Source organism: Taurulus bubalis, assembly GCF_910589615.1.
Source record: "Taurulus bubalis genome assembly, chromosome: 10".
In the NCBI taxonomy this organism is placed as follows: domain Eukaryota; kingdom Metazoa; phylum Chordata; class Actinopteri; order Perciformes; family Cottidae; genus Taurulus; species Taurulus bubalis.
Window position 1 is genome coordinate 21857311 of NC_136598.1, and position 26951 is coordinate 21884261.

The following is a 26951-nucleotide window of genomic DNA, read 5'->3' on the forward strand; positions in this document are numbered from 1 at the left end:
CCCCCCTTGATCATATTGATGAAAGCTCCGAGCAGTCCCAGTTGTCATTGGAAACAGAAGCTGGGGGTCTATATTTTAGGCTGGGCTTTGTGCTTTTCAGGTCAGCATGTGTTTTCTATCAAAGTGCCAGACTTGCTACTCTACTGTAGAGTTTGTTTGTTCCATGGATTATTTGTGTCTGCTTTGGTTTGTTTGCATCAATGTCAATGCTAACATTTCTTCTTTTTTTCAACACAGGCTTTTTTTTGGGAGTCAGTGGGATGTTAGAGCTCTGGAAGCAGGACTGACTGAAGGAGCATGGTGAAACACCAACCCCTCCAGGTCTACGAGCGCCAGCTGTGTTTGTCATCCATCACTGGGCTCTACGGTTGCCGCTGGAAACGCTACCAACGTTCCCACGATGACACCACCAAGGTGAGAGGTGGAGGAAGTTTAACATTTTTCCCTTAAAAAACAAACGAAAGAAAAAACAACATTTAATGGTATGAAGCTCGGTCACAAGAAATTGTCAAAACAACAATGGGTAGCAGAGCAGTAGGAAATGGATTGAGGCCTCTTTTGCTGTCATTGATTATCTCACAAGATAAGCTGTACACACACTCATGTGTTCACATCAGGTTGGCAGTGAATGAGACCTCATTATGTCAATCTCTGTGTAATTTATCTGGCCACGGTCATTTCAATGACAACTGTACTGTCTGGGAGATCGATGGAGAATGATATTACTTTTCACCTCCTTTTTAATAGCGTTCCTTTTTAGAAATTAGAACAAAATGCAACATATAAAACCCATTGAACCATCTGTGTTCCTAATGGTGCCCCGATATATATTATCTCAACATTGATTATCAATTATCCAAATATGTCCTTGCTTGCTTATCCCCCACTCAATAACCTTGAGCTTTCAACATAGAGGTTCATGTGATATTGCAATACTCCACTCTTTCCAATAGTCTGTCATCTCCTGCTCTCTGCACTTTTTTTATTACTATAATCAGATTTTTTTTTTAATGAACATTATCCATTACATGTTTTTTTTTTTTCTCTGTACCTGGGTCTTGTATAGGGCCTCGAGCCTTGCAGTTGTGCTTTCAATTATGTTTAAGCATTTCAATGTATACCTATTCTTAATTCTTAAATATATCATAATGATCTCAATCAATGTTTTATAATTTCCAACTTTGAATTTGTTGTTAAACTTTCTTGATGTGTGCACCCAGAAAAGTTGCATTTTACTCCCAACCAAAGAGCACTGCAGTGCTTTTTTAAAATATTTTTTTTCTAAAATAAGGGGCATAAGTATTACAGCCGACACAAGATGAGGAATTTGTCCTGACCTTTCCCTTTATCTCTATTCCGTATTTAGGAAGGACACATAGGTTATGTTGCTGCAACAAACACACAGCACATTACCTTGCACACACACACACACACACACACACACACACACACACACACACACACACACACACACACACACACACACACACACACACACACACACACACACACACACAAGGTTGGATCATTTATTTATGCCCACATACCACACTGTAGACAGGCAGAACCCTAGGACACAGACAATAGACTCATGTCACTCCTCACACAGATGGCAAAGCAAATATATGTTGTGCATTAAACCTACATTATGTGTGTAAACAAACAGAGCCAAGTAACACAGGCAGGGATAGGTGGTTGTATTTTAGTAGCTCTTGGTTTATATAAAAAGCATTTCGGAACTAAATAAAGAGACTTTTTTCCCCTCCTGTTTGCAGGAAACTGGACACCGTGTAGCTCTGTTTCCTGTTGCAAGTGGTTGTCTTTCAGTCCAACTGATTGGATAGCGCAGAGTCAGCATTCTTTGTTCACGGTGCTCATCCTTTGTTTTGACCGTGTGGCGGTGGATCGCACTTGTCTTGACCCCAGTGTAAGAAGCACACAGTCAGGCACATGCACTCTGCCGGCGGCCGGCAATGGATATTGTGGATATTTTCCCCTTCAACCGGCTTTCAATGAGGGTTTGAGTTCCATTTACATACAGACAGCTACTAAGAGTGCAATTATGAGGAACAGAGATGTGTAATCTGCTATTTATTTGTCTGTATTTATTTGAGTGTCTCCGAGCAGAGGGCTGTCCTTTCCTTTGCGGATGCTTCCTAGCATAGGTCAAGGGGATGTCATATAAGACTGCATCTTTAAAGATTCCAGTAAACAAACTGTGACCAATCAAGGACAGGTATCGGCTACATGTAACGGGACCTGATCGAATCACAGGCGCGTGAGACCTGAGAATCTCATGTTGAGACAGCTGTAGGCTCATTCATAATCTACAAGTGGATCGTGCTATTTCTCCCCTTTTTTCATCTTTGCTCACTGTAATGATCCATTCGGGTTGACTGACTGACTGTCTGTCTCTCTGTCTGTCTGTCTGTCTTGGCGCAGTTGCTTCTGTCTGTGTTCAAGGTGCTTTGTAGGAACACGGCACACGTCACGCAGTGCAAGCCGATCTGACCTCTCAGTAATAATTGAAAGTATTTCCATTTCGCCAGTCTTTACCATTCAGTCACACAAAGGCTTCTAGAATAGAAGTATAGCTGCTCTGCCTCCTTCGGTCCATTATCTTGTGGTCTTCATTATCCCTGGCCGGGGAAATATGGGACGAACAAGACAACATTACCTCGAACAAGCACTTACACCGATGGTGACTCCACAAAGTGGAATATTGTGGATGTCTAGGCAATATCAAATGAGCCGGCTTAAAATACAAATAATGGATGTCAAATCAAACTCTTCTTTTTTTGGTATGAGTTCAGTTTTTGGACCGGTATTCATTTCTTCTGGAAATCATCTTCATTTTTGTGTAATTGATCACGTACTTGTGCACTCGGCTGTCTGGCTGAAAGTTCATAAGCCTCAATAAAGCGCATGAGCTGACTGGGTGATGAGGCTGAGGGTGGGATGGGTGGTCTGAGAGGCGTTTTAACGAAGGACATGGTAATACATTTCTCTGGATTTTTAATTTTCATGTATATTACATCCATTTTCCTTGAGAGGTAGTTGTATTTTTAAGATAAGCTTAATTCTTTCAACACATTTTTAGGTTTTTGTCAGTTTAAAAAAAGAGATGATCATATTCTTCCTCTAGACCGGCTCTCTCCATAACTCCCACCTTCTCCAAGGCATCTGTCCTCTTTATTCTAATGTCATTTTTGGAACCACATTTGGTGCAAAATATTTCTATATTTTCTTTATAAATGTATTTTAAAAAACAACAACATTTGAATCCGTATTGTTAATAAGATCGACATTTATCTTTGCACTCCTGTCTAATCCGAATAGCCGGGCATGTATGGAGGTTGTAAAGCCACAGTTTCATCTGTTTATTTAATGGTTCGTCCACTTTATTTAAAGGCTCTTCATCCCTTTTTTATTTTTTTATTTAATTTGTGTATGTTGTGTATCTGACAACCTTTACTCGTTTGAGTCCTCTTTTAGGCCAAACCTATTGATGGCTCCTCTGTTGGGAGACTTTTCTTCTCGCCTTTGCCTTATGGGACGGCGATCTGCATAACTTTAAGTTTGAGATGTTAGATGACGTCAACTTTGGCTTTAGGGAACTGTTTCGTATCAATATCCTGATACTTTATAGACAAATCTATCAGAAGATTAATCAGTGGTAAAAAATTATAATAATAATTAGTTCTAGCCTTACACCTCACTCTTACTGTAATACAAAATAATTAATAATGACTCGTTGAAGTATTTTTGATAACAGAGATTATTTGGCAGTATCAATGTAAATGCTATAAATATGTGGTGATGTGCCAGGGGACCGGCTGCTTTGCCCTACTTCTCTGAAAAGATTCAGCCACTCAATCAATTCAGATAATTTCAGATAATAAAACTAGGCCGAACGGGAGAGGGATTTATGTGTAGCTTCACTACATGTATGTGTAGCTTCCCTACATGTATGTAAATCTTTACACGAGAGGCTCTAGTTTTATGGTCGTCACTTTAATGTGTACACGCAGACCAGAAGGTCGCCTTGCAAAAGTAAAACACTGCGAAAGAATCAAAGCAGCTGTCGCTAAGAAACTGAGGCAAACTATGCTGAATCTAAAATATCCAGCTGTTAACGCCCAAGTGCTTTGATAAGTTACGTGGTTGCTGAACAACATACTTACTTTATCTGCCGTAATTATAAAATCCTCAAGCTACACGTCCTGGTGTGCGACTGTTCCGCCCTTTTAAAGGATACATTTAATTGCCTTGAGCCACACTGTCTGGTTTGTTTTCTACCTTTTTTCTTTTTTTAAAAGAAGAATCCGGAAACATCCAGTAAATGCAAAACATGTACAATGTGAAAGATATAGAACGATATTTCAATGACTTTATGTCTCTGGACTTATTGACTGGCACGGCTTGTGATTGCAGAGGTTTCATCAGTTTAGTGCCAGGCTGTTGATCTCGCAAGAGGGTTAAAAACAATAACCATGGATATTGCAACAGAAATTAATGTGATCCTCTCTCAGTAGAGCAGTGGTCAGATTTAAGGGGGTTTTAGTGAGAAGCAATGCTGGGTCAGACTATTATTGGCTGCAATGGCAGCATGATATCCTGTTTAAGATTGATAAAATCTACACATTAAATATTAGAAAATGAACAACCTTTCTCTGTAAAATACGTCACCCAGTGTTATTTCTGCATTTTGTAATTTCAGTACGCTTAATGGAATGGAGATAATGGAGATGCAGTATTATAAAGGTGTGGTATGGCTGCATTATGAAGCAGTGCACGCCCTTTGTGAAATGCCAGGGATTTATCTGGATATGCTCAGGAATGTGACAAGGGACTGATGTGTTAAGGCCCTCACAGGGAAAGAAGCACCGTCAGCGAAAGAATAACGGCCAAGTTTTTTCTTTTCTGCTCAATGTGAGCTGAAAATAATCTCTCCTCCATTCACATGAGTTGTCAGGTTTATTCACACACTCCAACGTGTTTGTGTTTGTTTGTATCTGTCGGGCTTTGTCAGCAAATGTATTCAGGACCATCCCACAGCATAGTTTCCATCCACAGTGTTGGCGCGTTAGATGGCAGCAAACGGAGTCAAGCTGTCAATCTAATCGAATGCATCATTTAATTGTGTCGTCTACATAGAAAATCCACATGTTGGCTATTAAAACGTACTGTGGAAGCATGTTACATTGAGTAAATGGATAATAAACTTGTAAATAGTAATAAATCAGTCTGCTTTACATGTTCTCCGAGCTTAGGTATTTTGCCTCTTCGGACATTTCCAGCATCTCTTAGTAGATTGCCAATACAGTCGTAACTATTGTTCTTCCCTCTGACTAATCTTGTCATATAGTCAGTAATATGAACTGTAACTCACATGGAGTTTATGTCGCAGCCAGAAGCACACAAGCAGCCGAGCACAAAACGTGTTGAGAAAGTTGTCTTGTGATATCGGTGCAGAGAACAGACAGTGTGTCACTGTAGCTGGTGACACACTGTACATGACGCAAGGAAGCCTTCTTCATGTAGTCCCCGCACACGAAGTAACCAGCACAGACCCAAACATGCTTAAATATATTTTCCCATCATACTGTAGCTCTACAAAAGAATGCTCGGGTAGAAATGTTTGCAGTTGTTATTAATAAACTCGTAATCCTGTGTGATTTCTAGGCTCTTTGGCTGTATTCTGTCTCCGTCTCATAGTCGAGATTAAGCACATAAAGCTACTGTCGTTGCTTTTGTAGGTTTTACATTTTGTATGCATTTACACAGCGATACACGACTTGACAGCATGACTTTTAAGAATTAGTTTTTGTGTACGCGAATGTTTTTATTGTTCCATCACTTTCGTTTTCTTACATGTATCTGATTTTAAGTAATGCATGTTTGTCCGTGCATGTGTAACCTGAGCAGCTGCTAAACATTAATAATATCCATCCTATATGGCACTACATATTGCAGCCTAGATCCTGTTTGACATATTGGAGCATTCTTGGAGGGGAAAAAAAGAGCACACAGATCGCTCAGCCATGTTGGGATTGCAGGGAAAAGTAGGGCAAGAGAAACCCCTGCAACCATTACAAAATCAATGCCTCATTTTTCTTCTTTGAATTTGATTGTCCCAAAGGACCACGTTAAAAGCCCCAGAAAGTCTACACACAACTGTTAAGTGTTTAGAAGTCAATCAATTACATATCTCTGCCCATTAATGTACGATGACTACAGTAAATACGGAAGGTAGTCTCCACACACCTGGCAGCCCAAATGACATTCACCACACACGAGCCAAGTACCCAAAACTTTGGTCACCGCATGGTTTCAGATTTGAAAACGATCGACTTAAATGATCTCAGCCAGAGATGAGGTTATTTGCATGAACTAAATTTAGTACATTTAATTCTAATAGACCCGATGCTGATGCTGGGCAGTGTAAAACTCGGCTTGTGGAAAGCAAAGGAGCGCAAAACAGTATTTTGCGCTCCTTTGCGAGGAAAAATTGGGTAATGCGAGGAAAAATTGGTTAAATAGCTGGATGGTGTGAGCTCAGCAGGACAATTTGTGATTTACAATTTGAAAAACCCTCCAAGAATGATGCTCAACATTTTAAACTGCTTTTAAATAGATTTAGAAAAAATCCAATAAGCCTATTTAATAAATAAATAATTGACTGCTTCGAGTGTAATCCTCTGTACTGGACTGGCTGTGAGCCATATAAAGTCCAGAGAAATACAAAGTTCAGACAGAAAGCCACTGAGGGATACAAAAAGGTAAAATTGTGTTTGCTGTTATTGCAATGCGGCTCTTTTGTCAGAGCAGACGGCGCCTGTAGAAAGCCCGTATATGCTTCTTTTTTAATTTGCTACAACTTTCTTTGCGACTGTCACTTAAGTCTTTTAAATATTTCTGAACAAAGGTCAAAGTTGTTGAGTCTCTCTCTCTCTCTCTGTGTCTGCACACACCTGCTATTCACAGATGTTAAATCACTGATGCAGTTTCATCTGCACAGGGGTGAGTCAGCAATGATCAGTTTCACGCTATTTTTAGTGTTTTTCGCAGTCGCAAGATAATTTTGCAGAGAAAAACACTATTTGACTCATAAGCACCTGCGCTGTCTGCATGTTTCTTAAATGCTTGAAACAAACCACTCTAAGGAATATATCTGACAACAGAGAATTTAATGAGCAAGTGGAGGATTTTCTGAAATATGCTTTTTAAATTTTAGAGTGTGTACTTGCGATTACATTTGTCCTTGCTCTATTTGATCTTTCTATCTGCAGCAGTGGAGTTTGTTCTCTAAGGCCTCTGCTATGACTCCATCCTTCTTCAATATTTCTGGGTTGGAAAGCAAATTTGTTTCCCATTACATAAGTGTAATCTTCACCACTGCAGTTTTCTGTGCAACATTACTGCTACAGTAGCTACAGAAAGGGTCCCTGCTGGTTTTTAAAAGTCACAGAAATGTATTTGAATTATGTTTTAATTACACCTCGTAATTTGATTTGAATTAATTCAATAGCTCTGAATCTTCCAAGGGAGAACGTGTCCTCTTTGTCCTCTATGATTTCTCCAAGGGGCAAACGGCACAACTCTAGTCAGAATAATTATGAGACCAACGCACGGATGACTGTTGGCATACACTGCTCTTTAAACACTCCCAGAGATTGTGGCGTTCTGTAGACGCACTGTCAGTCTGTGCCATGGGATGTTGTGCCCGGAGAAAATGCCGGCCAAGCAGAATGGTAATGCCTTGTCACGGGGGCAGGCCAAGTCATGTCAGGCCGGACGAGCTCTGCTGCTGAGTTAGCTGGCAAACGGGAAGAGAAGATCAGACCTGACGAGGAGTTTAAACCTTCAGTGAGTGATAAATCAGTTATTCTATGAAACAGATTTGTTTCTCTTAGTTTTAGAGGAAGAAGCGGAGTAGTTCATTGGATGCTGGTTGACACACAATGTGTCATCTGGAGTCAGTTCTTGTCATGTGCGTGAAGATTGAGCAGAAAAGATGGACACGGACATGAGTTTATTCTGCGACGAGTGAATCTGTAATGTTCAAAACAATACAGACAAAATCATATTTAGCATTAGATCCCAGAGGATTGAATCCGATGAATCCTTTGGGATTCAGTTCATTAGGTGATCCGATTCATTAAGGAGACATCAGTGTGGGTCACTTATCGACTGCACTACACCATCACAGCTCTCTCGGGGCTTCCCGGGTCGCATTCCAACATAATTCGGGAGGGGGGGGGGGGGGTTTATTTACAGGGCTGGGGAAATGTCCTTTTTCACGAGCAAGGTCGTATCCCCAAGGTGTTTCCAGGTAGTCATTTAGGACCATGGGAACCAGGGTCGCTGCTTTCTCATCAACGAGCAGAGTTGTTTGTCACAGACGAACTACATGGACTCACAGACCGAGACCGTGGGGACCTCTTTGTGACTGGAATTGATGTTCTGTGCTCTTTTTTTTTTTTTTTTTTTTTGTTAAAAGATCTAGCTGAAAGTAGGTAAATGTGTTTGGGGTTAAACATTGATTTTTGTTTTGTTTTTACAGTTAGTTTGATAAAAAGATAAAACCATCCCAAGAGTCAAACAGTATTTGCTTAAGAAAGAAATGGCAGGAAGTTCTTTTTTTACTTTTACTTTTTAGGGTATTTCCTGCCTGTATTATTTGGTGCCCCATATTATCTGATGAAAGTGGAACTTCTTGCATAATGTTTTTTCCTTGCATGTCTGAAAATCATTCAGAGGCCATGTCCATATATGAGAGGCAGGGGATCGAAGCAGCTTCCCCTCGGGCTTGTTTCCCTTTTTTGTACAACCGGTCTCTGTTATGCCATAAAACCATGCCCAGAAATGAACTAAAAGATCTATATACACAGTCGTGAAAGCTCTTAAAACGAGCTTGTGGCCAAAACATGACCTTCAAATGCTGCACTGAAATAGTTTCAGGCAGTAGAATGTGATTGTGTCACGATTCAAATTGTACTTATTTAACCTTTTGAAAAGCTTTTAGATTTTGTGAAGAAGAAAAAAAACTCTCTAGCAATGAGACCGGATATAAACAGGTCAGACGGACTGTCTTACCTGTGTGTCGCATCAGCTGGCCGTGGCGATAATCTGATCCTCGGCACACACAACAATGGTGCATTAAAGATGATAGTCTTAGGTTACTTAAGCAAGTCTTTATCTTAACTACAGTGCACACAATTTACACTTGCATGTGATTTTCAAAGACATTTAGATGGCAACTAACAAATATGGATCCGTCTGTTTTTTTTTTTTTCTCGGGTCATTGTTTTATTTGAATATTTGCCCATTACACGGTTCTTGGAGCTCAAACTGACAACTTTATATCGCTTGTCTTGTCCGAGTGCCAGTCCAAACTCCAAAGGTACTCATTTTACAGAGATATCGGACAGAAACATCTGCAAATCCTCTGACATCAGAGATGGAATAAATAAATGTTTGGCATTTTGGCAGCACACCAACAATCTAAATGCATCATGAAATCAAATAACGACTAATGTATGGATATAATGTTAATGTAACGTGTGCATGTATTTGGCCAAAGTCTTTGCCTTCCTCTCATGCTGGACACGAAAAATCTATAATGTCAACAAATACAGTTGATGTCGTCAAGTGATTTGACGTTCTTGGAAGGAGAACAGATTGTACTGGAAATAATATTCTAAGTCTCGGGGGGAGAGCCTAAACGTTACAATCAATATCCAGAACAAACAGAATTTCTCTGGACAAGACAAAATGCCTCTGTCAATTTATTAAATGCTTGCAAGCAGAGAGAAAACCTCAACAGCCACGAATCACCAATGCTTGTCAGGGTCCTCTGCCCCAATCCTCCATTTGACAGTCAGTTTTATACTTTTCAAATGACCATCCTCTTAAGACCCATCCCATCTCTCATTGGTTCCCGCTATGCCACATGTGATATACATTGAACTGTGTGTTCCACGTCACAATATACATTGAAGATCTTCCACGTGTCTTGTATTTTGACCTAATCCATATTATAGTTTCAAACAATCCACATATATCAGATCCTGCTTAGAAAGATGACGGTGTCCTTTCTTCAGCACATTCGTCAATCGATTCTGAGTGATATGTACCTTTGACCCTGGTAGTCAGCATCTTAGAGTTCCTATCAGCTGGTATGAAGTTGAGTACCATCAACTCCTATTGTATCAGTTTCTCCACGTCTTACTTGCAGTTGCTCATTGTCTGAACATACACATTATTAAACTCATGTTCAATCAAGGAATGTATATTCAAATACAGCATATACATATTTTCCCATTACAAGATTTTCTGAGAAAATGGGCAGTTTGTCCAGATAAGACCAACTTTAAGTCCTAAATATAGCTTTGTTCAAAGTAGAGTGATGGAGATGGGCGTGAACGTATCCTCTTGAGTATGACCTCAGGGTGAGCTTCTGCCGGTCTCTATCTGAAGATGTAGCCAATTTAATATCTGCTATAGTGCGAAGGTGTGCGGCAGATGAGGACCGTAATTAGTCTGCTAGCTTGTGAAGTTATTAAAAGGTGTATAAGGGAATACTCTCTCCTAAGGTCAGCAGCCTGCTTAACACAATGTGCTCCATGTAGGTAATTTTGTAGAAAGTTAACTTCTAATGAGCTCTGCTGCTCTCTCCAGAAGTTGTGCTTGTGAAGACAATTTATTCAAATTCATCCCACAGACATTCAACATAATAGCATTATGTCCACAACAGCAGAATTTATTAATTACATATTTTTCCTTTGTTTTTTTGCCGCATTCAGAGCTGTTTCGCATTAAGTCATGCTGCTTTTGTCAATTCTAATTAAACATAGTGGATCCACAAAAAGAACAGATTGTATTTATTTGTGTGTGTGTTGCAGTGGGAGCTGCTGTGGTCCCTCATCCTGCTCTTTACCTTCTGTCTGCTGCTGGTCTGGTTCTACTTCTGGTGGGAGGCACACAACGACTACAATGAGTTCAACTGGTGAGTGCACAGCCAACCGGAGTGCTTCTCTGTGTCGTCGGGTCAAACTGGAGCCAGACGCCTGACGCCATATTGTTTCGGTCGTAAATGAATTCTATCCATGCTTGTGGATTTCCTAAATCGCCGGTTTAATCCGTCTGCTGCCTTTTAATCAGAGAGGAGAGACCACCCAGCCCTCCACAGATTAACCCCATTACATAACAGAGATGGCTCGCCCGACATTTCCTATACTGTAAATGACTTTACCCCGTGCTCCTTTCATGTGACCACAAGTTTGACTGAAAACATCATACACTACCAAAACCTTAGACTTATTCCCGACCTGTTGGCAGAATTCATCTGTTTTCAATTGCATGTTCTTATGCAAAATGACTTCCAGTTCAAGGTAAGAGCATACGTATAAATAATTGATCAATAAGATTGTAGTGGACAGTTTCAGCGTTGTAGTCATTGCAATCTAATGGTAAAATGTGATGCATGTTGTTTAAAATCTGGTGTGTTCTTGTAAATGCTGGAGCACAAAATGTCCCATAATGTCCCATACCCTGTTCTTTCTTACCTTTCCCATCCCCCTCTCCTCCTGCTCTCAGTAACCTCTGCAATGTCACCTTTTATTCTAATCGTCTGTTACCTTCCATTGCCTCTTCTCACAATCCTCTCCCTCTGTAGTTTGTGATATCCCATTCTCCCTTTCTCATATATCCCTTTTGCTATTTTTCTCATTTACCTTGTAATAACCCGTTTCAGCTCTTAGTGTAAGTATGTGTGTGTGTGTGTGTGTCACCCCAGTTCACTTTCATCATCAATCTCCCCGCTGATTATGTACCTGTGGATGTCAGTTATGGTGGGAAGACGTTTGCCTTTCCTTTCTAATGGGAAGTGTTCACATTTCCTGCCTTTTCCTTCCTGCTTTTTGTGAGGTTTCCACTGATAGAGATGACATCCCTGCCCTTATGTGTTCTAGTGATTTTGCTGCAGGCAGTGTCCCTGTCCATCTGCAGGATAAATGTATTCACAAAGGGTTTGGAGCATCAGCGCTGAGCGACCCTGCTGTGGCTCTGTGCCACTAGAATCTCTGATAAGGCTTTGTTAGTGCCATAGGGACAAGCTGCCATGTCAAAGCACGCATTTCACACGCATGTCTTTTCTCCCCAGATGTGAATGCATTGATACAGCCAGTGTCACTCTTTTGAGCATCACAAACAACATATTCAGGGTGTTATTGTCAATTTGATATTGGGTCATTATTTAAATGCTTGTAAGTCAACTTCAAGGCATGGTTTCATTTGAAGGAAAACGCTTTAAAAACTATTTCAAAAAGGCAGGCGCACACACATATTCTACGGCCGTCACACGTGTTGGTCATGATGAAATGCAGGTGAGCCCTCAGTATGCGAGGGGTTACTCACTCTCTTCTTCCCTGCAGGTTCCTCTACAACTGCTCTGGGAAGTGGAGTGATGGCACTGTTCCCATCCTGGCTGCCACCGCTGCTGGCTTCACCTACATTGCATTTTTAATGGTCAGTCCTACATCGAATATTCACTGCGGAGGTTTCACACATCATTCATCATTATGCCTCGGTAGCGATTTAGCAGCTTTTGATTTACGTGTGTTACCAACTTATCAGGCACAGTAACCGGACCGTGATGGTGACGAGCAAGTGGAGATCTGTGTCTTTGAAAGTTACTCTCTTATGCATGTGTTTTTCTCTTTTCAGGTTCTCGCACTTTGTCATGTTGCACTTGGCCAACAGTTGAATTTGCACTGGCTCCATAAGGTAATGCGCCAAATGTGAGGTTGAGCAACTGTGTTGGTGTGGGAGGTGGAAGCGGGTGGGTGAGGTTTGCATACGTATCTTTCTCGTGTTGTGTGTTTTGTGATTCCACAAATCTGTTGGCCCTATTGCCTGCGCTTGTGTGTGTGTGTTCAATCACTGCTGATCAGCTGAACTTGTCCTGAACTCACGGTTTGGATCGTGTTGTCCCAGGAGGGTTGTGAAAGCCCAGCCAATGACCTGGTTTAAATTGCTATCAGCCGAACGAATACATGGACCAAACACTCTTTGGGGTGTGAAAGGGCTCGGGGCTATTTGGGGTTAAATTGTGGGTGGGAGTGTTCATGCATGCATTCAAAGTGACAGCCTCTCTGATTTTTCCGTAACTCTTCCTCTCCGTCTACGCAGATTGGAGTGACCGCTGCGCTGCTCACCACCACGGTCGGGGTGATATCTGTCAATCAAACATGGGGCCAAGAGTGGGACGTCATCCCCATCTCCCTGCAGGTCAGCAGACTGAAACACAGTTGAGCCCCGAAGCCACGTTTGACAGCTTGATCATCACTGATGATGCTGACGTTGGAGCGCTAAACTGAGAGTGTTGTGATGCACAGTGTGGTCTATATACCTACGTAACAAACTAGACTTTGACCATTTTGGTTTATGGGCACTGGATAAAACCGTTGAGCTGTAACCTCTTTTACCCTGGATGAGGAAGTCCAGGATCGACTGTTTGAAAACACGCAGTATCTCTTTGTGGATCATTTACAAGCGTGTCATGAATACCTGTATGTCCGGGATTATATTTCCATATTTAACATTGCTGAAAAAGTGTAATGATTTAAACTGCATACACTGTGGTGGCGAGACACTCAATCCGCATGTATCCTACTAACAATTAACAGCTCAACGATATCCAAGGAGTTGTGAGAAGCTTATAATTAGTGTGTCCCTGTGAGATCATTGCACCACCACCAATGTGTGATTGAAGTGGACACGCAAGTCCACTCAAACGGATGCCATTACAATTGAATGCTTCTACAAATTATAGCTATTATCTCTGTATAGTGTTACCCTTGTCTTAGCCCCAGATAATGTCTGTAATTCCATGCCTCTGTCTTTTATCTTTGTTTCTCTTCTGCTCACTGTCATCTCTCTTAAACCCCGATTCCCTTTCCCTAACATTTTTTATTTCTTTTTTTCCCCTCCTGTGTCTCCATTTCTCTATATCCTCTTTCTTTCTTTCTTCTTTCCTTCATCCTCTCCACTCTGCCTCACACCTCTGTCCAGGCCACAGGTCCCTTCCTGCATATAGGGGCTCTTGCTGCAGTCACAGCTCTGTCTTGGATTGTGGCTGGACAGGTCGCCCGCGCAGAAAAAACAAGTATGCTTAACACAGAATACAACTAACTCTTACACTGCCGTACCCATCCACTATACACACACACACACATGCACACACACGCGCACACACACGTTCAAAGGAAGAGTGGTGAATGATTAACACTGTGTAGACAGAGGCCGGGACCTCCACCCAGGGTGTCGGAGATAACGAACATTCCTTCGGGCTCATGTGATGTTTTCAAGCCAGGACACCTTGGATTGTTTTCTCAAGTACAGGAGTCTTTAAGGATAAGTAGCTCTTAGTGTGTACTCTGACTCTCGCTGCCTTTGGTGTCTGTAGAATAGAGTCTTTGTCACTTCTGCTCAAGTTGTATTGTCTGCTGAAGAAATTATAGACGGATAGCATAGACAGACAGCGTAAGACTGAATGAATCTGAAGATGCTTTAAACTTTAAGAAGATTTTACTTCGTCTTTTTTTATGTTCTCAATTTGGACAAAGAAGTTTGTACTTTGTACTGTGGGAAACATTTAATCCAATTTAAAAATCCTGAGCTACATTTAAGGTTCTGCTTTTGGAGAGACTTGATGAGGTGGAAAGGTCTAGGCAGCACTTCTCCCGTGGAAGCATCTCTGCTGAAATGCAGAGTCAGAGAGTCTGAATACCAAAGTGTGTGTGTGTGTGTGTGTGTGTGTGTGTGTGTGTGTGTGTGTGTGTGTGTGTGTGTGTGTGTGTGTGGATGAAAGCTGTGAATCCCCTGTGTGTAACAAGAGTTGTATTCTCAACTCCACCCCAGAGATGACCTTGATGTGTAAGTGTGTGTGTGCCGACGCTCGGCCTTCAACGCTCTCTTGAACAGAGGTGGATGCAACTGAAAGCAGATCTCCTTGGCCCCTGATATCAATGTTGTTGGATACTGTGCAAAGCTATGACCGGTACTGAACATTACAGACATTCGCAGCAACTACTCACAGTACATCACACATCTTTTTGAAAACAAAGATCGGCCAACATTTTTATCTCTGCTCGATTTGAAAACATCTTCTCTGGAATGTCACAGCTGTGGTTTTAATGACTTATTTTCTGTCCATGCTTTGAAAGTTTATGAAAAGAGAACTATGGAAACTAGCTCAGGATATGAACTGCATTAGTCACTGGTCCCAGGTGAAGCTGCTAACGATGCTATTCGTGCCAAAATGTATTTCTCCGTGGAAATTATTTAAATGAATTTTCTTTGTTGTCATTTGTACATGTTCTTTTGTGCAGATCAAGCAAACAAGAGAATGTGTTAATTAGTGAGCCGTTGAGGTGCTGGTAGGCAGATTTTGGTCTTTGGGCAGAGCGAAGCTAACTGTTTCCCCTGCATCCAGTCTTTATGCTAAGCTAACCCCCTTCAGCCTGTAGCTTCATTTCCCCCGTACAGACATTAGGGTGGTATCAATCCTGTGATCTACCTCTCATCAAGAAAGGGAATACGCATATTTTCAAAACTCGTCCCTTAGCCTCTGCGGCTCCATTATCATCCGTCTTCTCCCAGTGTTCCAGGTGGTGGTCGTGCTGCTGTATCTCAGCGTGTTACTGGGACTCTACACGGTGCCGCTGTACATCACCTCCCCCTGCATCATGGACCCCACCAACCTCAAACAACGGCCTGATGTCATTGGCCATCAGGGAGCCCCCATGGTGAGTCAGCTGACCTCTATCATCCAATCTGAATGTGGGAATATGAAACTGGCCACTTTAAACAATTTATATTACATATACTTTTGCCTCTGCCAGGCACCTTTAGCTACCTGATACTGGCGTCACAGATGGCAAAAACCTTGAACATCAGCAATGTTGATGGCACTGAACCGCTCTGGATATGAAGCCTTTAATCCAGAGCGTCAACAACCACTTGAGTCTGATTTGTTGAAGGCAGAGGAACATCTGTGCTGCCCTTCTAGATATTTATTCCTTTTGTTTTTCATTAATGTCTCTTCTGCTGCACTACCCCGGCTATTCTGGTCTATGAATGACCTTGTGGTTGGCAAACTGAAAATAGTCCACAAACATAACCCAGTGGGAGCCTGGAGCTCTAACTGCCTGATGTATGGCAGGGGTATATTTTCTGGGGGATTGCATGTGGTTCTGCCTGATAAAGACTTGGCATCTTGTTGGGAAAGAAAATATAGATTGCTTACGATCAGATTTACTGCCGTCCTTCTTGCTGTTTTCTGTTCCAGCTTCTCTCTCTCACTTAAATCAGATTTTAGACTCCACCACATTGTTTAAAAGCCTGTTAGAGCCTGTTGGATAAGTATACATTAGAAGGCTGCGTTAAAATCAGATGTATGCACACATAAGCAAATGTTTTGCTTTTTATGTTTGATTTTTATCGCTTCTAAACATTACCCGAAGAACGATTTATGTACTTGGCACGATGCCTGACTCGGTATTATGCAACACTTGGAAGGAAAATGAAGGTGGGTCTCTGGTTATTCAAAACAGATACTTGCACGCTCAAAAAACACACCCTGCTTCTTGTGGCGTTTGTGAAAAGCGATCGATCCTCACAGTGGAGTCTAAAATTAGGAGTGGCTGTGCGAGGCTGTGAGAAACTCACAGTCACGTGACTTTACTTTGTTTCCCAGAAGGACTCTGTATTGATTACAGCATCATTCCTATCCTGCGTTTCCCAGTCATAAGCTTTACTCACAGAGTCTCTTAGGAAGGTGCTTTTCTAGTAAGTGATGCTTAACCTATTGACGTGGTATTGGTCATGACCTCGACTTGAGGATTTGAAAAGCAATTCACAATGCTGCTCTAATTAATTTCACAAGTCTCCTTTGTGTTCAGAGGAAAGAGTCTATTTCCACATACATATGCGAGACACCTCATCCGTGTTAATTTTTTGACTTTGCAACATAACCTACTTGGTAGATAAATTATTATTGATTCATGCTTTGGCATCATTTTATCTTCCCTCAATAGTGGCAAGGTTTCCAGTAAAGTCACCTATTAGATCATTGTTAAAGGACTCCATGTAATGAGTGTGTTTGTCCTTACTCTATTTGTGTGTGTGTGTGTGTGTGTGTGTGTCTCCAGCTTGCTCCAGAGAACACACTGTGGTCTTTCCAGAGAGCTCTGCAGATGAACGTCACTGGGCTGGAGGCTGACGTTGCTATCAGGTACACACACACACACGCGCACACACACGATTAATTCAGCAGAATGACAAACAAATGAAGAGCTATTTACTCCGACCCGATTCAGCCTCACTGTTTGGTTTCCTTTCATAGATTATGGAACATTAGTTTACCCAAAACCTCTCATTACCTGTACTCTCAAAAGCTCACACTGGAATACATATTACCAATCGAGACATAATGCGTTGCCTTTGTTTACTCTCTGCTCTAAATATTAGACGTTTACATATGTAGTCTTACGTTCTTAAAAAAGGATTATTGACGAAGAGAAAGGGGCAAGACATATTATGCTTTGAACATAAAGAAAAACAAGTGATACAAACATACTTGGGATTCTGTCTACAACTGTAGCGAGGATCAGGCTACAGAGGAGCAGTAGATGGAGGCACGGCAGCGCCAACATAATTGGACGTGACAGGCTGCGCTCAAAGAGACATTTGGAAGAGGAGAGGAAGTGGGGGTTGGGGGATTGGCCATGGATAGTGGGTGTACGTGTCTACTCATGCATGTGCAGCGAGGATGAGGGATTGTGTGGAGGTGGGGCCGTGTTGCTTTGTTGCAGGATGTGCATTTGTGGGTCGACCTTAATTTAATAGTGTAGTGTGTTTACGGTTACAGTCCTAGGAGAGGTGACTGGGTGTGTGTTCGCTGCAGCCCGCTGACAGGTGAGCGCCTTACTGTGCCGAGTAATTAGACTTGATGACAGCCAGAGCGACAGTGAGACTACAGCAGATCACACACACACAGACACACAAAAACACACACAGTTGTATAGCAGAATCCTTGTTTTCCTGACTTTTGGGGACATTACATTGACTTACAATAATTTCCTGGGGACTTACCCTAACCCCTTATCATAACTGCTACCAGCCGAATCCTAACCCTTACCCTAAACTTAAACCAAGTCTTCACCCTAGAAGCTTAGTGATTTACATAGGGACGTGCATTTTGTCCCACAAAAACATGCGGGCACACACACTCTCATGTGCATGCACATACAATCAACCAACATGCGTATTATTCGTGCTGTGCTTATTTCAGTTTTTTTAGTTTATCATTCATCATTTCAGTATTTTATCTGATTTAACTTTATGTAAAGAGTTTTTTTTTTTTTTACTCCAGATAATTGTATTTGGGTTTTCAGTTCAGCGAACATAGACACACACACACACACACACACACACACACACACACACACACACACACACACACACACACACACACACACACACACACACACACACACACACATACACACACAAACACAGGGATTCATTATTTTCCAGCAAAGAATTTGAATGACAAATATTGAAAAATGTGGAGGGATTTTTCTTTAGTTTTGGTATTTGGTATTCAAATATCGAGCAGCAGCTTTAAAAAAGGGGAAAGGAAAAACAAGTCACACTTGGGCCAAACTCTCATCTTGTCTCCTCTACTCTTCCTTTCTCCTTTGCTCTTGTTTGATATGATGTCAAGAGTTTACCCTCCAACCAACTCCTGTCTGTTCTGATCTTATCTAAAAGCTATGTGGTTGTTTTTTTTAGAGATTTTATTCCTCAACTAAATATACCTTTTGAGTCCGTTTTGAATTATTATTGTTATAAAAATGTGAGCGGCGGTAACTGAGCGATCCGATGTATTTGATGTCAACGGGGTTATAGAAAATGATACAGATGAGCACTGCTGCTCAACAATGAACGCGCAGCACTCAGTCCCAGAACTCTCTGACCAATCAGCCTCAAGGATTCTCCGTAACCACCGTATAATGCTGAATATTATCACCTGCCTGATCCTCTCATAACTCTGCTCCCACCTCTCACCACCAGTGTGGATGGAGTGCCGTTCCTGATGCACGACCACACCCTGCGGAGGACCACAGACGTAGAGAAAGTTTTCCCGGACAGGAAAATGGAAGACGCCTCATTCTTTAACTGGACAGATCTGCAGCAACTTAACGCGGGACGGTGGTTCCTCAAGGTAGTTCTTAGTTGCTGATGAAGCCAGTTTCAGCTTTGTTTGACGGCGTGATGTGGTGCAGTGATATGACTCAAGGGGCTGGTGACCTTTTATCACATGAGCGTCCTCGTCCCTTGGTTTCATCTAACTACTGAGCTCTGTTAAGGCTTCAGAGGAGCTCTCCTGTATGAGTGGATCAGGGTCAACTAGTGCTTCAAAATAATTGTTTGCTTGAAGTACTAGTGGGCCAAAACAGGATTAAAGCACTCTGACAAACTGGCCATGAGAATTGTTTAGAAATGCTGCCTTCTCTGGTACCAAATGATTCCCTCCTACACGGGATGTTGCACTGTCGCCAAGAAATGATTGTGTAAATGCATTTACCATGGCATTCTGTTCCTGAAGAAGAGAATCTGTATAGATTTGGGGCAAGGTGCAGTGATGTAGATGCATTGCTTTGTGTGCATTGTGCTACTTTGCTGTGCACCACTTTAATCCTTCTACACTACCCTACAGTCAAGTAGTTTTCTATATCGGTCTACTGACTGTAACATTGATACGGCAACAGTTTCTTCTTATCTGTAAATGTAAACACTCGCTGTGTAGTTTTCTTTCTAAATTAAAAAAAAGGGTTTTACGAGATCAGATTGCGACGTCAGTATTCGTTAGAATCTGCATTGTTTTCTGCACTGCTCAGTGTCTGCATTGCGTGTGAGCACATTGTGGCTGGAGATTGCATTAATACTGACAATTCACTGTCGGAGACTGGTTTTTATATGCTAATATGTCCTAATATTTTCTGATTATGTAATAATAGTATCATTAAAATGACCACGCTGAAGTGTCTTTTAGGTGAAAGTGAAGCACATCAATGTTGACTTAAATAAGAAGCATTGACCTTCTTCTCCTGTGCGCTTTGACAAGGAGCAGTGAAGCGAGAAAAGATGTGAAGGAAACGAGGGAAAATATTCCACTATTTGCATTTTCTGTAGATGTTGTCCAAACGCTCTCCATGGATGTTTTATTCAAAGAATCTCCAGTATTAGAATACTGTATATATTTTCTACAGTTTTCCAAAAACGCAATGACCATGTTGTAATTGTATTTTAAACAGTGACATTGCACCCCTGTTAAACGCATCTGTGATCGTCTCCCTGTGCTTCAGGAGGACCCTTTCTGGATGGTGCACACCCTTTCCCCGCGTGAGAAGGATCTGATCGCCAACCAGAGTGTGTGCAGCCTGGAGCAGCTTCTAAAGCTGGCCTCCTATCATAACAGCACAGTGGTTTTCCGGTTGAGGAGACCTCCTTCGGAGCACCCCTGCTACCACAGCTGGATCAATGATACACTGCAGGCTGTGCAGCAATCTGGGGTTCCTCAGAGCCTGGTCAGTATCTGAATACTTGGACACACCCGGTCCACATTGTGTCTGGCTACAGATTCTGAACATATTTTATGCAAACGTGATGGAAATCAAAATCCTGTTATCCTTTAATCATGAACGAGGAAGTATAAAGACCGCAATAGTCCACACGGGGCGGGTGGGTCCAAGAAACACTGATCGTTCATCCAGGAGACAGCTGTTCGTTCCCTAAGTGGAACCAGAAGTTAACGGTGATTTATTTATCACATAACTTGGCACTTCCATAGTTACTTTAACCCAAACGAAAATCTTTTATTGCTGGCTTTTGTAGAAAAACGCAAAAAAAAGAAGTAATGTTTTTGTAAGATGTCATCAGAACCGTTGAGTATGAGGATATGTTACCTGTTCATGTGGATTTAAACCCTGTCACTACATTAATGTTGATGGCACAGCGTTTCATTGAGACAAGTGTAACTGTAGTCCTGTGTGCTGTCTGCAGGTGATGTGGACTCCAGATGAGCACAGAGCTCAGGTGAGACAGTGGGCTCCCGGTCTGATCCAGACCTCGGTGGAGAAACAGAGTCCTCAAAGTCTCCAACAGTACGGCATCAGCAGGCTGCTGCTCAGATACAACCAGGCCAGCACAGAGGAGATTAGGTAGGAACACACACACACACACACACACACACACACATACACGCCTCTGATGCTGTTATCTGTTAACAGACAGCTGTATATTTAAAGACATGCCTGAATGTGTGTGATTGCTCTCAGAAACTTCTCCCAGAGCAACATCAACCTCACTCTTTACACCATCAACGAGCCGTGGCTGTACTCTGTGCTCTGGTGCAGCGGGGTGTCTTCAGTCTCCTCCGAGGCCTCACATATCCTCAAAAAGGTGCCTTACCCCATCTGGCTCATGGTAAGGACTGCTTAGCTTCTTTGTATGGAATTTTCTCAGGTACCACTCTGCAACCGAGCATCGTCGCTGTACTGTACCCTCTCGTGCGTGACTCGTGCGTTTCTAGTTCAGCCGTCTCCTGAAACCTCTAAACATGGCTAGCACTCCCGCTGGGCCTATCTGGTATAAGTTCACGTCTGTGCAGCGTGCCAGCCTGCGCTCCTCGTCTGTAGCACCATGCGGGGACTCTGTATGGCAACATGTGGACGGGACCCCGGACCCCCTGCTGTGGCGCAGGGAGGGTTTAAGCTGTTGGGGCATCTGCTGTCCTGTATGTCGACGTCAACTGTGAAGTCTGTCTTTAGCTGTCTGAAGGCCAATGAAATGGACATCTTTTTTTTGCAGGTTTTCATCATATATTACTTTACACAATGTGAAGAAGTGAATTTTGAATGCATTTTCATAAGAATGCACATCTCAAAGACCTTTAGCGTTTGCAGAAGTATTAATACAAGACAGTGTGGATTGCGCCGCTCACACAAGAGATTGTATTGTTGGTGTGTAGTGCCCCCCAGTGGTGGATTGTGCTACAAAACTGTGTGTGTGTGTGTGTGTTTCCAGAGACCAGATGAATACTGCCTGATGTGGGTGTCTGTGGACCTCATCTCCTTCGCTGTAGTCATAGGAATATTCATTTTCCAGAAGTAAGTACAGCCGCTTGAGGATAAATCTGTCAAGTCATCATCGTGAGTTTTTACGCAAACACTTAATGTTTCTCTATTTTTCTGCTGGTGTTCGGAGAGAAAAGAAAAGACTGATGTTTTTGAGAGTGGGCCTCTCCTGTCTCTCACACATACGGCGTACATAACCAGTAATTACTGCTCTTTACATTACAAGCACCCTTCACACACAGTTTCCCTCAGTAGAGCTCTCTCTGTCTGGAACACATCATTAGAATTACGGCTCATACATATTTACACTGTTCTGATACATTATTTTGCCAATGAAGACCTCGCTGGAAAGAACACAACATTACATGTGTGTTATGTGGTTTTACAAGCTGTTATGGTGTTTTTATATTTATCGTTTACAGTTCTCTCTCCTTGCACCAGATAAGATGTACTTTGTATGAGCATGTCTTCTCTGAGCTAACATGTGTGAACCCTTCACACTCCTCCAGTATTTCCTCTTTCTGCAGGAAGGAGTGGTTTTGTTTGTTTCTGTGACACTCCAGAGACAGATGGCCTCCTCCTCCTGTGTTTTCTTTTTGAAGTTCTGGTGTGGGTTTGCTCTGCTTAGCCGAGCTCTCCAGTAGCTTCCGCTGGCTTCTAAACTGACCTCTCTTGTCTCCCGCCTTCTTTTGTCCTTTTGTTGTCCTTCTGCCTCGTCCTCGTCCTCTCTCCTCTGCCTGATGTGCATGCTCTTCTCCTCCTCTGCTGCATTCTGGCCTCTTCTCTCAGCTATCACATGATCAGGTAACTGGGTCACCTCTTCCGACCCAAAGTCTTCTCTCCTTTCACCGTCTTTCTATCTTTCTTCAATCCTCATCCACCATTCTCTTATTCAAGCATTCTTTTACCTCCTCTCTCATTTTTCCATTATTCCTCTATTTTTGTGTTTGTCGCTGTCTCTATTATGAAATCAAACTCCATCAGATTTTTCTCTCCACTTTACTTCCACTGTGTTTCCATAATTATTTTTCTCTTTCACTTCTCTGTCTCACCTGAATCATTGTACTGCACTGCTGCCACCTTCCTCTAGAGGGACGAGCTCACGTCTTCCTCCCTGTGGGCTAAATAAAATGAATGCTTTCCACCCAGACAGCACAAAATATCCACAGCATTAAGACGCCAATGAGCTTTAAATTTATAATCCATCTTATTAAGCCAAACGACTTAACATCCACAATGAAGCATGGATATAAATTCATCAGGAGAAGTGCCTCAGGATTGGCTTTTATTGATGCTGATGAACTAAGAGCTTGCTTGTTTGCATTTCTGTTCCTAATTTCCTCTCCGCATTAGTCCCAGTTTATTGTGACTAATGCTCTTCAGTTAAGTAATTGAAATAAAGACTTTTCATTAAAGCAAGGAGGCAGTTTTCAGTGGATGAGTGATCCTCTGCGGAACTAACAAATGTTAATTAAGTGAAAACAGAAGAGAGCAAAATGTTCTCTATTTAATTGTGTGGTTTTAATTAAGACATTTTCAACTGCTATGCAATGACTGCAGGGAGAAAATAAAATGGCTCTATTTCTTTTGCATTTCTGCAAATGTGTTACTGCAGCACACGCTGTAATAATAGGACATATTTGGTACTACTTCATAATAAGAGTTGTAGGCCATTCATAAAAACAACTTTCTGTTGTGAAAAATGTTTTTGATTATTTCCGTTTGACCACTTACCTTCTGGAAAAGGGCTGCGGAGGACCTGGACCACAATCCATTTATTAACAAATTATTTAGCATTTAATCACTGATTAACCTGCATTACATTTATTTCTACTTCCAGTGTTATTGATCACAACTTGGTTCCGTTAGTTAACAAACACTTCATAAAGGGTGTCTTATCAGAAAGTGTTTCTCATATTTTAGTGCTTCGATATGACAAGAAGCCAGTGTGCCTAAACTGTGCTCTGAATGTATATGCTCCAAATTAATTAAATGTTTAGAGTAATTGTCCAAATCCAAATCGTCCGGTCAAACAAAGCACAGCTGATTAAACAGATTTAATTCCCTTTAAACAGAGTCAGGCCTGTCCACCACATCCATAGTCCTTTTAAAACATGTAGATGTTATCCCTCTTTGGGACAAAACATGACCCTGAACTGCGTATTGTGAGCCGAGGCAGCAGTATTTAGTGACATCATTATTGACTCGGGAAGATCTCTGACCTTTACGATTGTGACCCCGCAGGTATCGGATGAGCGGCATGCGGAGCTACAACCCCGAGCAGATCATGCTGAGCGCCGCAGTCAGGAGGTCCAGCAGAGACCTCAACGTCATGAAGGAGAAACTTATCTTCTCTGGTGAGATGAGAGGGACGCGTTCGTCTCTCCTCAATGTTTCGTAGCGTTGTTGTTTGTCGTTTGGGCTCCTGAACTCCGAAAGTTAAAGATGAGGAATGAGCCATTTTGAGTTTCAGGTGCCCAGCTAGCATGTCTCTGCATCCCAGCATGCATCTGTCTTGAGTGTGAATGTTCTCGCTCCTACTCTTCCTCTCTTCCCCGTTGAAGGTCAAGCCCAGTAGCGGCCTGTGTGATGTGCACCACCACCTCCTGTCCATGCTACCACCTCCTCCTCCTCCAGCAGTGACCTCTTCCTTTATTCCATGCATCCATTGCATCCCTCGTTGCCTGCCACTTCTCTGCCCTTCTCCCCTTCATCCACCCCTTCATGCACCAAATCTCCCCCACTGCCTTCCCACTGGAGACCACGTCACGCGTAGGGGAGCTTATAGACGCCCCAGTCTGTCTAGAGAGCCTCTAGTGCTGGGGGTCAAAGGTGAGTCACATCGGTTCCAGCTCTCGTCATCCGTTTCCCCCCATTCATTTCAATTCATTCAACCTTTTCGTTGTTTCTCGTTTGACGAGTTGAGTGTGTTCTTGCAAACTGATGTGGTTTGAAAGTGACGGTAGTGCATGTCATCACTCAGTACCCTGACTTTTTTAATATATTTTTGTAATTCCTTTGGCGCCCTCCAGAGGTGGGGAATGGAGTCGGCAGTGCTGATGAGCTGGACAACGGCTACGACTACTACACCAATCAGGGCATCAGCCAGTGATTGGGACTCGGCCTGTGTGAATCTGCTGTAGAGAGGCGGAGGCGGCAGCGCTCTGTGTTTACGTCATTCCTGTTCAAGTCGGTGTGAAGCCTGAACTCCTCGTCCTGTCCTACTGATGAACTGACAGACTGCTGTATCTGATGGAGAAGACCACCACCCAGTTGCTTTGTGTACATTCTGTAAATAGTTTTGTGTCTCGCTTGTCAGACATACTGTATATCACACGGGACTACACGCACTTTTTATTAATGGAATTCGCCAAATCTGTGGCCTCCTCTCTCGCATCTAAATGCCCGAGAGGCCCCTCCTGAGTTACCAACGCCAGCTTCTTTTTTAAAGATGCGTTTCCAGATTCTCTTTTTTTTGTTTTAAGCTAATTTTCCAAAGCAGTTGCTTCTTTTAAACCACTGTACACGATAATCTTCTCTTAGCAGATGGATTTCTTTATAACCGGGCTTTTTACGAGGCTTAATCGCAGCATGAGACTAAAAAGCTAACGGCTCGTTACGCTATCGCCTTCCTTCAGCACTCCACCGCGCCGCGTTTCATAAAAGTACTAACATTGATATTTATATTTAAAGAGAAAAAAAGAAGAAAAAAACACAAACAAGCTGTTTACAGAAGTCCTGCCTTCTCCTCCAAGTGAAATATTCACATGATGTATGTAAGATAATCATTTTGATAGAGGCTGAAAGCCCCGCCCCTCCCTACTTTTGACCAGTGCATGAACTGTAATGAACTGACGCATGTGAGCTGTGCTCCCAGTACAACTGGTGAAAAGGGTTTGAGGGCGTGAAGATTTGTGCCGTCTTTGTGGTTAACGTGAATGTTTTGGATTTGTTTTTTAAAGATGTGAACGGTGTATTGTGTGCGTGTTCTAGCCGGGTATATATTTTTTACCCTGTGTGCAGTGCTATGTTGTGTATTATTGTACATAAAAGGTGAACGTGTGTGTGTGAGATGCTCCAGCCAACTAAGCGTTACATTTGAACAATGTGACGGTGATTTAATAATTAGCAATGTTCTGGGCATGGTGGGAGTCACTACATTTCCTACACAGCCTCTGAAATGCAGGTCAAGTCTGTGGTATTTTGGTGTTGACAGACGACATGCAGCTAAATGTTGGTTGCTGGTGTTAAACTGACTGCTGTAAGGTAAATGAAGTGGGTGCTAAATGTGAAAATGAAGCTGCAAGCTAACAGAAGGGACGCTCCAGGTATCGCAACAGGCAGCACAGGGTCAAGAAATGAACTGCTTTTTGTGTTTATTTTCTTTATTTGGGTGTTATTGTGCCTCCAGAAGTAAATAAAGAATTAAGAGTTTTTCCAATAGTTGTTTGTTCTGTTTCGTTTGCCAGATGGGTTGAACCATCAGTCCTACAATTAACGGACAACCCACTCCAGGTAATGGGAGGCGATGTGGATTCACCCTGTAGGCCGCTGGACTCTACTGATATTATCCATATTCATTTAAAAATGTTCAGGTTAAAAACTGATGAAACGGCATCAGTGAAAAAAAAAAAAACTCAAGGATCTTTAAAACGTGATGAATGTGTGAAGAACTTTGCATGTTGCTGACGAATATGACAAATGAAATAATAATAAATAAAGTAGGTGACTTGAGTTCTTGGT

At 42.2% G+C, this 26951-nt stretch overlaps 1 protein-coding gene across 1 annotated transcript; it reads left to right on the forward strand.

The window, feature by feature from the left end:
- Nucleotides 1–297: 297 nt before the first annotated feature.
- Nucleotides 298–26942, forward strand: gdpd5b (glycerophosphodiester phosphodiesterase domain containing 5b; the record flags this gene model as incomplete). The annotated part of the gene is made up of 16 exons (XM_079225202.1): nucleotides 298–414; nucleotides 10908–11011; nucleotides 12438–12531; nucleotides 12730–12789; nucleotides 13195–13293; nucleotides 14077–14170; nucleotides 15667–15812; nucleotides 17217–17299; nucleotides 19144–19294; nucleotides 20439–20660; nucleotides 21136–21293; nucleotides 21411–21558; nucleotides 22159–22241; nucleotides 22998–23012; nucleotides 24453–24565; nucleotides 25241–26942. The coding sequence occupies 16 exons, from the start codon at nucleotides 298–300 to the stop codon at nucleotides 25318–25320; spliced, it is 1767 nt and encodes a 588-aa protein (XP_079081328.1). The 3' UTR covers nucleotides 25321–26942.
- Between the last annotated feature and the right edge of the window lie 9 nt (nucleotides 26943–26951).